Raw genomic sequence first — 15,327 nt, 5'->3', positions numbered from 1 at the left:
TATTTATAGGTATAGGTAGAGCAAAATGTATTTAGGATCTGCAAGATTTTTGAGGAGAATGCTCGTCAGATTTGAAAGAAACATTCACGGACCAGTTCCAGTTCTTTTTGCATCAATGTCGATCAATGGTAATTAGGTATTGAGTCAACTATCCGTGCATAAAATTCAAACCAAATTAATTTTATTTATATTAAATCTCATGTCAGATACAAAAAATAACAAAAGAAATATTTAATTCCTGCATAAAATTGCAACAAATAATGAAATAGCAAAAAGCAGTTAAATACAGTCACCTAATAAAAGCACTGTTTAATGTTTAGTCGTTTAAAATAATTTTAATGAATAAATTGCAAAGCACACAAATCTCTATAAATCACATTTAATGATATAATTATCACCGGGGTGGTTTTAGTGTGCATAAAATATTAATTAAAAATATAGTGTTTGATATGTCGTTAAAGTATACAAACATTAATCGTTGATAGTGATATAATGAAACCGTTTTCAGTTTACTGATTTTATAAAATCGCTTTATTGTACCTACATTAATATACAGTCGGAAAAATGAAAAAATACCCTTAAACGATCACATCAATCACTTATTTTGTATTTGCTATCTTTTTCTATAACAAACGTTTGTTATTTATAGAAAAAGGCAGCAAATACAAAATAAGTGGTTGATTAAACAAACGTTTGTTATTTATAAAAAAAGACAGCAAATAAAAAATATGTGATTGATGTGATCGTTCATGGCTATTCAGTATTCTTTCATTTTTCCGACTGTACATAAATATGCAATTTCGGTTTTAAGACATAAACAAATAGATAAGTTGTTAAAAGTACCTACTTATAGTCTAATAATAACTGTCTGTTAATACAAAATAAGTGATTGATTAAACAAACGTTTGTTATTTATAGAAAAAGACAGCAAATACAAAATAAGTGATTGATGTGATCGTTCATGGGTATTCGGTATTCTTTCATTTTTCCGACTGTACATAAATATGCAATTTCGGTTTTAAGACATAAAGAAATAGATAAGTTGTTAAAAGTACCTACTTATATTCTAAGATCCGATAATTGTGTTCCCGAAAACTTCGTAGACTTATAGTCAGCCAGTTTTTTACTTTTCAAACTGTAAACAACAATTTAAATTCAACTAGTCTTTGGTTCTGCGGTTTTTATTGCAAATAGTTCAAAGTTCACTGATGATGGACTACTAAGTCCGAAAACGTTCGTTTTGAACAATTATTGTAATAGAATTGGATTTTTAATTTGAAATTAAATTACCTGTATCAATTACTTTTTTACTTATACTAAAGTTTTTACTTTGATGTTAAAGTTTTGTTAAGGGGAAAGGCGCAAAAATTTTGCCTGTCAAAATTTTCAAAGTGTTTTAAATGTATTAATTTTTTTCAAATCCCGAGAAAACTAATAAATATTTCTGAAAAATTTAAACTCAGAATGAAAGACTAAATTATGACTGAGGGCAGAAAGTCTCTGAAAACTTCTACAATGTTTATTTTAATAAGTTACAGTGCTGAGAAGAAAGAGAAAATTTCGTGTGATTTTTAATTATTGCAATTATTTTATTCAAAAGAAACTTTTTATTTAAGGGACTTTCGCCCTCGCTAATAACGTAATCTTTCATTCAGCGTTTAAATTTTTCAAAAATATTCAAAGTATATATTATTTTCTGTTTCTATAGTCTACAGGAAATACAATCACCGGCACAAAATTCCGCAACCCAAAATTTTTTATTCAGTTTGACAGTCTCTAACTTTATTATTTGTACTCAGATTTTCAAGATTCTTGCATCAGTTTGTAGGTACATATATTGATGTCGTTTTTTATTATTCTGGTAACAAAAAATTTTTGCTTAGATGGCATTATACGGGGGTGAATGGAACGTTGCATTTTCTCCTAATTTTAAAAAATTCTGTGGAAAAATTGGAGGGCTGATTTTATTTCATATTTTTTTTGTATTATCCTGGAGGTATCACTAAGGTTTTGTTTTTTGATTTATTCGAATATCTCTCTTCTTGTAAGAGCTGTAAATAAAAACACTGCTTGGGAGGTTTTTTTTAATTAAAAATATCAAACGCACTAAAATAGTAAACCAAAACAAAATTTAAAACAAAACATAACAATTCAATAGCGGGTATGTCCACCTCTTACAGCAACGACTGGTCGCAATCCGTTTGGCATCGAATAAAGATGTGATATCCGTGCCTGGAGAATAGCCCGATATTCCTCTAACACGGCCATAACTGTACCAAATTTTCTGGAGGCCAAGGATGACGGCTAATAGCTTTTTTTAATTCATTCCATAAATACTCTAAATACTCTTATCAATCCCACCTCTATTTTATGAGTCAATCAGTGTTTTATGTACAAAAAATGGTACAGCTCTTACAAGAAAAGAGATATTCGGATAATTAAAAAAACAAAATTTTAGTGATACCTCTGGGATAATATGACAGGACTATGAAACAAAATCAGCACTTTTATTTTTCCACAGAATGTTTTGAAGTTTGGAGAAAATACTACGCTTCCATTCACCCCCGTATAATACCATGCAAGAAAATTTTTTGTGTTACCGACATAATAACAAACGATAGCAATACATGTACCTATAAACTGGTGCAAGAATCTTAAAAATCGGAGTACAAAGTATAAAGTTATAAATTGTCAAACTTAGTCAAAAATTTTGGGTGGCGGAATTTTGTGCCGGTTAGTGTAGTTTCCTGTAGTTGGCTGTAGGTATACCGTGAATCACAAAAAATTAGTAAAATCCTTTATAAAAGGTATTTTTTATAGGAGATTTTACTATATTCTTATTTTATGATAAATTTTGGTTATTGTTAAAATTTTAATATTTTCCTGTTTCATATATCGATAATAACTACAGATTAATCTTAAATTGTTTCAGGTACGTCAAATGGTACCAGGAGCAGAAAGAAAACTTCTAGAACATCATCAGATGTCAAGTGATTATTTACAACCGATCATGCCAACATCCCTCCAATACGATCCTTATGAGACAGAGGGACCCAACTATGAAACAGAAACTGGATCGATGATGACGAAGACGCCCCCTGACGTCTGCTCTACGAACAAATGTCCAGATTATATTTTAGAACATAGGGAACAGACTTGTATAATCCCAAACGTAGCTGAGCCCACCCTCTCAGTAGCTCAAACCCTTGCTGGGCAGACTGTACCCATCACCATCAAAAGCCATAATTCCACAGCTCCGCTTTCCTTTTCAAACCTGCCAATGAAATATGGCACTCTGCATTTCGACCATTCAGCTAGTAATACCCTTCATCAAGGTTTCTTGGGGGTATCCGATTTGGGGAGTTCAAGCAGTACGAGCTCGAGTGGATATTGCGGTCGGAGCAAAACCTTGCAGCATGCGAAAAATAGAAAGAAGTGTGCTACGAAAATAGAGACTTTTCATGTGCCAGAAACAAATTTTTCAGACTTTGGTAAACGAACTACCACTGATTTTAGTTTTTCCGGGAGTGCCGTGTGACAGGACACGATGACTGATCTTGTGTAAACTATATCAAAAATAAGTTTTATAACTATATTTATTTGTTTGATATCAATATCTCAAAATGCATTATACACCTTAATTTATAACATTCAAATATTTTCCTCGTCATCGAGAAACAATTTGATATAATCAATTTACATTTAAACTACTTTAAAATTTTAGTCCATTAAAATGTTACATTTTTTAGGCCGTACCTTACATTTCTTAGAGGAGTCAATTTTATTTCTTTAATGTATAGGGGGGATCAGTAGAAGCTTAAGTTCAAGTTTTTGGGGTCGCCATCCTTGTCCCCCGGTCGCCATCTTGGAAATGGGGTGCAAAGGGGTTTCGCGCTATATCTCGTAAACTACCAACTCTACGGAAAATCTAATTAAATATAAAATATAGCAAATTAAATTCTCCACAATTTTGTTTCTATTACTTTTTATCGTAAAGTGACCAACAAAAAAGATATAACCAAAAATATGTAAATTTTTTTAACAAGTTTCCTTTTGGATCTTATAACTTTTTTTCAGTTCATTTTAAAATAAAATAACATTTTAGCAATTTTGTAGAGTATTTTTCAGTGAACAATTTCTACTATAAAGTTATTTAATTCTATTTATTTATATAGGTTTTACAGCGCTCCAAACTTGACCAGATTCTCGAATGCTCATAGGGATACAATAAAAACAAAAGTTAGGCTTACTTTTCTATCTATATATATTTTTTATTCATACAATTTATTATGATTTTAACATTCCTATGCTATTATTAATCTGTTTTTGACCTATCTTCCCACTATAAAAGTTATAACTCTAAGCATATATAGAAAAGGCCCAAGAAGTTTTTTGAGGACAAATTCGCCGCTTCAGAAGAAGAATGACGCAACCGCAAAATGCAAAATTCTTAATCAGAGCAAAAAAAAGATTTTTGATATCAAAATCATAAAGTATGATAAAAATTAGCCATTCACCACACCGTGGTCAGGATCTCGAGATATAAGCGTTTTTTGGGGTGTGCCGCTTGTATATGAAGTAGCATAACTTTTTTCCTATTATATATTTTGACTTAAAATTTTCCAAAAAACTTCTTCATGAACTATATTTTATTGTTGTGTTGGTTAAAATTATAAACTAAAAAGTTTGTCAATCAACTTTTTTAAGTAAACATGAAACTAACGAAATATGATGACAAAATGTTAATAAATTAACAACTCATTTTTTAATGTGTATAAACATTTTGGAGAAATTTCATTGCTATCTACATACTTTAAAGATGACAGAGTAAAATTTTTAAAAGGAAATATTTACAGCGACCAAAGATACAGCGAGGTAAATTTGAAAAATCATCAAAATTGATTTTTGGCATTTTTGTATAAAATTTATTTTTTTAACATGTTCCACCAACTCCAAATAAAAATAAACTTCATATTCGGATTCAGCGACCTTGAAAACATAAAAATAGACCAAAATTAATCATTCACCTTAAATTTGATTTTCGTGGTTGGCATAACGGTTAATGCCGCTCGTCTAATATATGTATAGATAGAAAAGCATTATTTTTCTACGAGAATTCGAGAATCTGGTCAAGTTTGGAGCGCTGTAAAACCTAGATAATAAATAAAATTAAACAACTTTATAGTGAAAATTGTTTATTGAAAAATCCTCTACAAAATTGCTATGATGTTATTTTATTGTGAAATGAACGTAAAAAAGTTATAACCTATAAAAGGAAATTTCTTACAAAATTTTCTCTTATTTTTGTTTATAATTTTTTGTGTTGGTCATTTTACGATAAAAAGTATTAGATATAAAATTGTAGAAAATTTAATTTACTTATTTTATGTAAAACTAAATTTTCTGTAGGGTAGCTAGTTTACGAGATACAGCGCGAAAGCCCTTTGCACCTCTTTTTCCAAGATGGCGGCCGGGGGACAAGGGCCTCAACCCCAAAAACTTGAACTTAAGCTTCTACTGAACCCCTCTATACATTAAAAAAAATAAAATTGACTCCTCTAAGAAATGCACACTAAATGTAACATTTCAATGGACTATTTCCATTTTTGGCAACATTTACATATTCTTTTTTATCATATTTGATACGAAATAAATATATTGAGAGATTTTAGTAATGTTCAAATTATGTTCTCATCCTGTTCGATTTTGTTTTTTCACACATTTTGCGTTGATTCTTGAATATTGGTTTATCCGAATTGTCCTCCCCACATGCATTTCCTGTTTTGATTCTGTTTATGGCTTTTCATTTCTTCGCTTGTTATCTCCGTAATTTTTACACTACTTCGTCTTCTTCTAAATATTTTTCTATCGGTTTAACCCCAAATATCTTTGTATAATGTTCTCTCCAAGTTTCTAATATTTCTATTTTCTCCGTATTTAGCTGACTGTTACTGTATTTTATTGCTTTTCTTTTGTTCCCTTTTTAAAAAACTTGAAAAAAGTTATACGTGTGTTACAAATAACAATCATCAGATCAACATACAATGTGGAAGGCACTTATACAATAATAAATATTATTTTTGTGTTTGTTTTAAAAAATCATAAAAAAGGTGACACCCGTCGATTTCTATCTATAAATGTGCGCTTAAACATAAATTCAAATGTACAGGGGGATTAAAGCAAACCTAACATAGTCCATAACCATTATTTTTAATAAAACACCCTGTATATTTTAATATTTTTGAAACCTCCTTAACAAGCTGCTGTGACAGCTACTTATGGAATAAAAATATTGGTGTCCTTATTTTACAATATAAAAAAATACTGGGACACACTAACTTTTAAATTTAAATGTGCGCATTTTCAACATAAATTTAAATGTACAGAGTGATTCACGCAAGTCTAGCATAGTCTATCATCTTTGTTTATTTTTAATAAAACATCCTGTAGGTACATTTTTATGTTTTTAAAAACTCCTTTACAACCTGATATTAACAAACTATTGTTATGTACAATATTATGAATATACAAGGGGAACTTTTGAAATTGTTTATAAATTTCGTCATTGAGATATTAAATACAAAACCCAATTATTTATTTTAGAAAGTTTATGTCTTATTTAGCTAATTTAAAAAATAATACCCTTATTTAAAGTGCGATAAATTATTTATTTCAAAATTTTATGTCTTGACGAAAATTATACATAATTTAAAAATGACATTTTGCATTATTCATAATAGACCCTACATAATACGCTTTTTGAGACGAGGTTTTTAGCTAGCTTTTAAAAACATAAAAATATACAGGATGTCTCATTAAAACTAAAGATCGCGGACTATGTTAGATTTGCGTGAATCACCCTGTATATTTAAATTTATGTTTATAAAGCACCCAAAATACGGACAAAATCAATGTTAGTCCGTAAGTCGTTTCTATAATTGTTAATTTCAAAATTTTACCTTGTATTATTAATTTTTTTATTAATAAATTTTATAATGCAACCTACATGATACATTGAAATAAGGTTGTTAAGCAGCTTTTAAAAATACAAAAATATACACGAGGTTCCATTAAAAATAAAGCTAGGCTAAAGGATTATGCTAGGCTTGCGTAAATCACCCTGTATATTTAAATTTATGTTTAGATCGCGCACATTTATATAAATTATATAAATATCGACGGGTCTCAGCGTTTTTAAAAAATTTTGAAAACAAGAACAGACATAATTTTGTCGCCAACCGTCTCTAAAGTCATTCATGATTGTACTTATTTGCCCTCATTTGCGGCAGTAAAGTATCACTTTATTGTATTGAAAGAAGAATTTTACTTTACCTGCCGCGATTATTAATCAAATTAACCGAGATTGAATGTAAATTGGTCAATGGCCGTGTTCGATTATTTATTTGAATGAACTTAACATTTATTTACTTTATTTATTAAAAATATTGTACAAAATTTGGGATATTATCAATTAAATGTATGTCAAAAAGTGAAATTCTGTAGTATTTTATAAATATTATCGGTAAAAAAAATATTTTTACATATTCGAAAAGCTGGTATTCTACTTTACCGATTTAGTAATTATCCAATATTACCAAATTACCAAAAAGTTATCTGTCATCACTGTTATGAATTTATTATTACGTCTAAAATTTAGAAAGTTCTTTAATTGTAAATTGCAATTAGTATTAAAACCAATATCAAATTATGTTGGCGATACAGTTTTTTATGCACCACGTCAGTTAAGACTCTTTATTGACTTGGTATATAAATAAATAATCCATAAGTGCCTTCCACCATATAATATGTATAACAAATCAGTGTCAATACTTACCTATGAAAGAAATATTATTGTGAGGACGCAAAACGCTATAGGAAAGACGTATGAAGCATGAAAATAAGCGGTTACAAAAATGGGTCTAATAAAATTTCTTCTTCTTCTTATCTTATCTTGGTGGGTTGGATAATGAAATTTAAGTTATAATTTCCTGTTTTGTTTTAAACCATTGGTAATTGGACCAGTTACGAATTGATTTACCTAATAGATTTTAAAATAGCTCAGGTATACTGCGCTAAATGTTATAGGTTTAAATAGATACCGTTATTTGAATTTTCAGCTCTTATTACATATATCAACATTCAAAAGGTTTGGAACGAACCTGATTTTATTGGTAATTTCCGACAAACTCACTTGGTACGTCTCGTCTAGATTTTATCAATGCCAAAAAAGATTCGTTATAAGGAATTCAACAGATGTTATTCGGCGCATTCTCAGACGAACAAGCGAATTTCATGTTAAAGTTTCCGTTCGTGAATACAGAAAATCCTGAAGTCGCATCGAATATGGCTAAGGATAAAAATATTGTGAATTATTCAAAATTCTTCGCAACTTATATCTACTCGCAATTCCATTATTTTAAATTCGAAGCTGTTTATTTTTCTATTGTGGTTGTTTATGATATATTATTGTTATGTGGGTGGCGTTGTCAACTTCATACCCACAGACAAGCTGAAGTTTGTTTTAATCGACAGATTTTGATGTCAAGATATTATGTTGAAAAGTTTACGAAAACTTTTTATAGTAATCTATTTATTTCTAACAGTTTTTAAACAAATATAAAAAAATGCTTATTCATTTCCATACACCTAAGTTTTTAATAATTTAAGTTATATTTTTCGTAAAATGCTTACTTTAACCCTTAACTACAGACATCCCAATATTACCACGTAACTACAGATCCCCGGTATTTTTTACCGGTCATTATAAAATATATAGTCCTGTCGCCAGGGGGGGTACAACGGCCTCCTGTATTCAGATGGACTTACCCAAGTTTTTTTTATGTATTTTGACCCGTAGAACACGAATTTTTTGGGTAACAGATGATCCGGATGTCGATAAGTTTGTTATAAACAAAGAAGTTGAGGCATTACATAACAGCGATTTCTCGCAAAACAAAACATGTTTTTGTATTTTTTGGGCCATTCTAACCAAAAAGTGTTCCTACAAATTTTTTCGCAGGATGCATAGTTTTCGAGATAAACGCGGTGGAACTTTCAAAAAATCGAAAAATTGCAATTTTTGTACCCGAATAACTTTTGATTAAAAAATAAAATAGAAATTCTGCTTACCGCATTTGAAAGTTCAAGTCAAAGTATATCGGTTTTAGTTATTTGCATTGCTAAAAATTTATTATTTTATTGTTAAACAAAAGTATAAACACCTAGTGCTGGAGTGATGTTTTCAATGATTTCTCATTTAAAATCGAACGAGTAGATAGAGTAGGTACAAGTGCAAGCGAGGCTATTTCTACGTAACATGCATGTAAACGCATGTATTAGGCACGGGAAACACTATGTGTTTATAGCTTTTTTTAGCAATAAACACATAAATTGTTAGCAATGTATATATTCGAAACCGATAGAATTTGACTTGAACTTTCAAATGCGGTAAGCAGAATTGCTATTTTATTTTTTAATCAAAAGTTATTCGGGTTCAAAAATTGCAATTTTTCGATTTTTTGAAAGTTCAACCGCGTTTATCTCGAAAACTATGCATCCTACGAAAAAACTTGTAGGAACACTTTTTGGTTAGAATGGCCCAAAAAATACAAAAACATGTTTTGTTTTGCGAGAAATCGCTGTTATGTAATTCCTCAACTTCTTTGTTTATAACAATCTTATCGACATCCGGATCAACTGTTACCCAAAAAATTCGTGTTCTACGGGCCAAAATACATAATAAAAACTTGAGTAAGTCCATCTGAATACAGGAGGCCGTTGTACCTCCCCTGGCGACAGGACTAATAGTCAAAATATAAAGTTAATGATAAAAAACAAAAAAAATATGCATTATGTGTTTTTCTTGAGTCTCTAGATATGGAAAAAATGGTAAAATGAGTGATTTTATTAATATAATATGTACAAGATTTTTAAAGAATAATCTGTTAAACGAGAATTTTGGTGACATTTTTGGTCTATTGAAACAAACGGCCATAAATGCTATGGACAAAAATTTAGACTTTTTTTAACAACTAAACCTAACATAGAATGACAAAGGAAACATAAAATAGCATTTACGAAAGTTTTTACATCCATGAGAAAAAATCTGCAAGGGTAAAATTATCATAGAATTAAATGGCAATTCCATTTTTGCAAAGTGGCCTCAAAATTTGTATCTTCAAATTTAACCTTCATTGAAGGTCCAGGATGACTTCCACAGTCCATTTCTTTTTTCCTAAAAACGCAAAAAAATAATATACACATTTCAGATTTACAAATATAGTACTCTATAAAAATACTTACTTAAAACAGACATCCGGTAATGTTTACCGGTTAAGATTTTTGATGTGTGCTAGAAAAGTAAATATTGACAATACACACTACTCACTTTGACTAGCATTGCAACAATACAAACTGCCCGAGAGGTACAGAGACACATGAACTTGTAAGTGGTGAGGTTACCACGAAATGCACATTTTGGGAATGCCCGCCGGTAAAAAATACCGGATCTCTGTAGTTAAGGGTTAAGGGGATGGGTACGTATTTTCGGCTGCAATGCCATTCAAATGGGGGTTCATTTTTTTCGAATCCTGAGAAAAGTAATAAGTATTTATTTTTGAAAAATTTAAACGCAGAATGAAAGATTCCGTTATTAGCGAGGGCCGAAAATCCCTGAGAACTTCTATAATGTTTATTTCAATAAGTCACAGAGGTGAAAAACTAAGAGAAAATTTAGTGTGATTTTTAATTTCAAATATTTCATTCAAAATAAACTTTTTATTTATTCTAACGGACTTTCGGCCCTCGGTAATAATTTAGTCTTTCATTCTACGTTAAAATTTTTCAAAAATATTTATTGTTTTTTTTAGGATCCGAAAAAAATGAACACAATGTCCGTAATAATATTTTCCAAATCTATCTTTGTCTTACAACACACTCAGTCGAATAGAATAATAGGTTTGTTCTAGCATCAGTGTCAAACGGTTTGAAACCATCAGCGAATAGTGGACCAGCGCGAGTAGAGGGGATAGCACTGGTGACTGTATTATGTTCTCTCACTGACCAAATGTTTGCTGACGGTTTCTGACTAGTTTTATTGTTTGCTAGAATAAACCTATTGTCAACATATTCTCAGTCAGACAGTGACAATTTTAAATATCTGACATGGCATCGGGAATATTTTGAGTTGTTGATTAAATAATGTATATATATACATAGTGTATTTGATAAATAATTGATTTAAGATGTTAACTCAATAAAAAGTTATTTATTGTGTATTATTTGTGGAAGATCCAAGCAGAGAATACATCAGGATAATATATTCTGTGATCCAAGTATTTTGTTGTTAAAGATGTTCAAAATTGTAAGCGTTCCATAGTAACAATATATTATTAAAAAATCACTTTAACACTTTTCCTCTTTTCTTGATTAAGTATTAGTTTTTGTTGTACATATAAATTATTACAATCACTGACTACATAGTTAGTGAAAAAATTATCACATTTATTAACTGAATTAATAATTTGCAATTATACAAATAACAGTTATCCAAGAATATTCAAAAGCCATCTCTTTAAAGTTAATCATGACATTGTCAAGTAGAATGACGTTCTAGTAATGTTTACATATCCATACCAGTTTGAATTTTACTACACGTAATTTGCCGTGTAAAGAGAGAAAAAGTAGGGATAGCCGTAAAATATTTGCGAATTATGTACCGATGGCCTTAATCGTAAAATGCAAATAAATAATTAAAAATGCCGAAAGATAGCCAATTTTAGCGTTTGGAGCATTTAACGAAAATAAGCATTTTACAAAAAAATCAATAAAATACATTTCGTTTTAAAATAACCCGATTTATTAAAAACAAGTAGTTTGGAAGAAAAAACTTTTTTATAATTCGTTAAAAATTGTTACAAATAACTATGTTTTCATTGAACATCATTGAACATATTGGCATCATAATCTATCGGTTAACGTAAGATTCAACTTGTGGGTATGTAATCGGCGTATTTGGAGATGCATAGTAATAGTTAATGTAGGTAATTTTTTTTCGTTATTCTGAGAAGGTACTTCTTTTAGAGAAGGTACATCATTTAGAATAATCATCATTTTCTTTGCCTTTACCCCTATGCGAGGTAGGCTTCCCTAATTACATTTCTCCATAAATTTCTATCTTGAGTCTTCCCGTTCTACTCCTTTTAGGAACCCGCAAGTCAGCAATTCGCTGTATTGGGTAATTAACATCTCAACATTGAACATGACCAAATCATCTTAAACTATTAGTCCAGAAAGCCACTGCGCATCTGCTAGGAAAAATATTCTAATTCGGATTTTTTGCACAATCTTACTCAAAAAGGACCCCTTTTAACAAATTTGCATGTTGCCAGGACCAAAAGGTGGTCAAACATTTTTTAAACGTTTTTTTTTTTGTTTTTTTCCTAAAATTATTTTTGTTGCATGGAACAAAGTTTTTTTAGGTTTTTTGGATCATTCCAAACAGAAAAGGTCTTTAGTGACTTTTCTCTAAAAATGATAGTTTTTGACATATAAGCGATTAAAAATTGAAAAATTGCGAAATCGGCCATTTTTAACCCTCAAAAACTATGTGAAAAACTGAAAACTTGAATGTTACCAAGGTAGGTACATATTCTTTAAACATCGATTGATGAAATCCCGAAGAGTTTTTTGCAATATAATGTTCAAAACTCCTTTGTTTTTAATTTCTAATCACGCGTGCGCGATACTATTTTCCACTGTTGCATGTGTATACAGTATGGTGCAAATGAAAGGAATAAATTCGTTATTTCGTAAACCGGCTACTTTAAGAAAAAAACCCGAAACAGGTCGATTTTTATTTTTAAGTTATGATATTGTGGCATGTATGGTATACTAGTGACGTCATCCGTCTGGGAGTGATGACGTAATAGATTATTTTTTTAAATGAGAATAGGGGTCGTGTGGTAGCTCATTTGAAAGGTTCTTCAATTCTCTATTCAGTAATTTAAACATTTACATAATTATTTATACAGGGTGTCCAAAAAATTTTTATTAAATTAAATTATTTGAAAAAAAAAGGAGTAGAAGGGCACCCTGTATAAATAATTATATAAATGTTTATATTACTGAATAGAGAATTGAAGAACCATTCAAATGAGCTAGCACACTACCCCTATTCTCATTTAAAAAAATCATGTATTACGTCATCACGCCCAGATGGATGACGTCACTAGTATACGATATATGCCATAATATCGTAACTTAAAAATACAAATCGACCTGTTTCGGGATTTTTCCTTAAAGTCGCCTGTTTACGGAATAACGAATTTATTCCTTTCATTTGCACCATACTGTTGGTGGAAAATAGTGTCGTGCACGCTTGATTATCAATTAAAAAACAAAGGAGTTTTGAATATTATATTGCAAAATACTCTTCGGGATTTCATCAATCGATGTTTAAAGAATATCTACCTACCCTGGCAACATTCAAATTTTCAGTTTTTCACATAGTTTTTGAGGGTTAAAAATGGCCAATTTCGCAATTTTTCAATTTTTAATCGCTTATATGTCAAAAACTATTATTTTTAGAGAAAAGTCACTAAAGACCTTTTCTGTTTGGAATGATCCACAAAAATTTAAAAAACTTTGTTCCATGCAAAAAAAATAATTCAGAAAATAAATAAAGAAAGAAAAATAAATGAGAAAAGTCACTAAAGACCTTTTCTGTTTGGAATGATCCACAAAAATTTAAAAAACTTTGTTCCATGCAAAAAAAATAATTTTAGGAAAAAAACAAAAAAAAAACGTTTAAAAAATTTTTGACCACCTTTTGGTCCTGGCAACATGCAAATTTGTTAAAAGGAGTCCTTTTTGAGTAAGATTGTGCAAAAAATCCGACTTAGAATATTTTTCCTAGCGGATGCACAGTGGCTTTCTGGACTATATGCTTTTTGACTTTGGCATCAATTGGTGCCACTCCTAGTCTTTTCCTAATATATGTACTTAATATATTCTTAATTTTATTCTTTTTTGTCACTCCATTCAGCCATCTAAAAATTTTCTTTTTCGTCATATGCATTTGTCGTAAATTTTCTGTCGCACAAGACACTTCTTGCTTCCTTATATTTTATCCCTCCAAACCTATTTCTACTGCATGCATCTCTATATATTTCTCCATTACTCGCTAATACCAATCCTAAGTGCTTATTTCTATTTATTTCCACATTCACTGCAACATGTGTAGTATGTGTAGGTTAGTTATTATTTGAAACCTTATTCCTCAATAGTTTGTCTTCACTGTCCAGTTTTTGTTCTCCTGTGTTATTATGTCTCCTGAGGTATTAGGACCGTGCAAGTTCGGAAAAGCGATACCTGGTTTTATATCTCAGCAACATTTTTCGCAGTTTTAATTATATTGGCCAATTATATTGGTCCTGGTTACTGGATAATTGTCAAGGCCATAGCACAAAAAAATTATAATAAGAAAAAGTAAGACTGAGTTAATATTATTAAAAGGTAAACAATTGTTTGTAGTAAATAAAATTAATTATTAAACTGCAGTACTACAAGCAAAATACAATTAATTAAATTTACTCTTATATAATAGTTGCATATCATATCAATATTGCGGAGCAACATATAATTTTTCTTCTTCAATGACAGTAGGTATGAAATATACGTCAATTTGACAATTTCAATTGACAATATGGATTATTTAAAAAAGTTGTAAGATTTCTGCACTATTCGCGCACGATCGTTTCTCGTATCCCCTAAAACTACTTGCACACGGCGAATATCTCTTTAGTAAATATGTATATTGAAAACTTTAATACATTAAAGTAACACCGCAAAACAATCTTACTCCCATTCGAAGAATTGACTTTTTATCGATGTTACAAACAGCTTTTTAGTGTTGACTGCAGTGTTTCATATTTGGTTAATTTAATAAGATACCTGATTTGGTTTCTTGATTTTTTAAACTCTTTTGCACAACCGACATTGTCGCACTTAATTTGGACAATACTCATTTTCTTATAATGTCGTCAAACTAATGGGCATTTTTAATAGTCGTTGGTTTTAATACAATAAAATGTTTCCTAAATTTATTCATAAGACAATTAAGACACTTTTTACCACTTTGTTATAATACTTCAGAGATTTTATGTTCTCTCTTCCTTCTTTCACACTCAGTTAAAAGATTAATTTTTTCAAATTAGTCCTGTCGCCAGGGGGGTACAACGGCCTCCTGTATTCAGATGGACTTACCCAAGTTTTTTTTTATGTATTTTGACCCGTAGAACACGAATTTTTTGGGTAACAGTTGATCCG

At 30.2% G+C, this 15,327-nt stretch overlaps 1 protein-coding gene across 1 annotated transcript in view; it reads left to right on the top strand.

The window, feature by feature from the left end:
* Positions 1–4,577, top strand: part of LOC114335505 (uncharacterized) — a 134,866-nt gene extending 130,289 nt beyond the window's left edge. The window contains exon 3 of the mRNA XM_050644723.1: positions 2,933–4,577. Coding sequence (XP_050500680.1) covers positions 2,933–3,538 — 606 coding nt within the window. The 3' untranslated portion in view covers positions 3,539–4,577. The remainder of the gene's footprint in view (positions 1–2,932) is intronic.
* The last annotated feature ends 10,750 nt before the right edge of the window (positions 4,578–15,327 follow it).

The sequence above is a fragment of the Diabrotica virgifera genome, chromosome 2, assembly GCF_917563875.1.
Source record: "Diabrotica virgifera virgifera chromosome 2, PGI_DIABVI_V3a".
Taxonomy (NCBI): Eukaryota; Metazoa; Arthropoda; class Insecta; order Coleoptera; family Chrysomelidae; genus Diabrotica; species Diabrotica virgifera.
The sequence above is the reverse complement of the archived record's forward strand: the minus strand, read 5'-3'. Positions and strand labels throughout refer to the sequence as shown.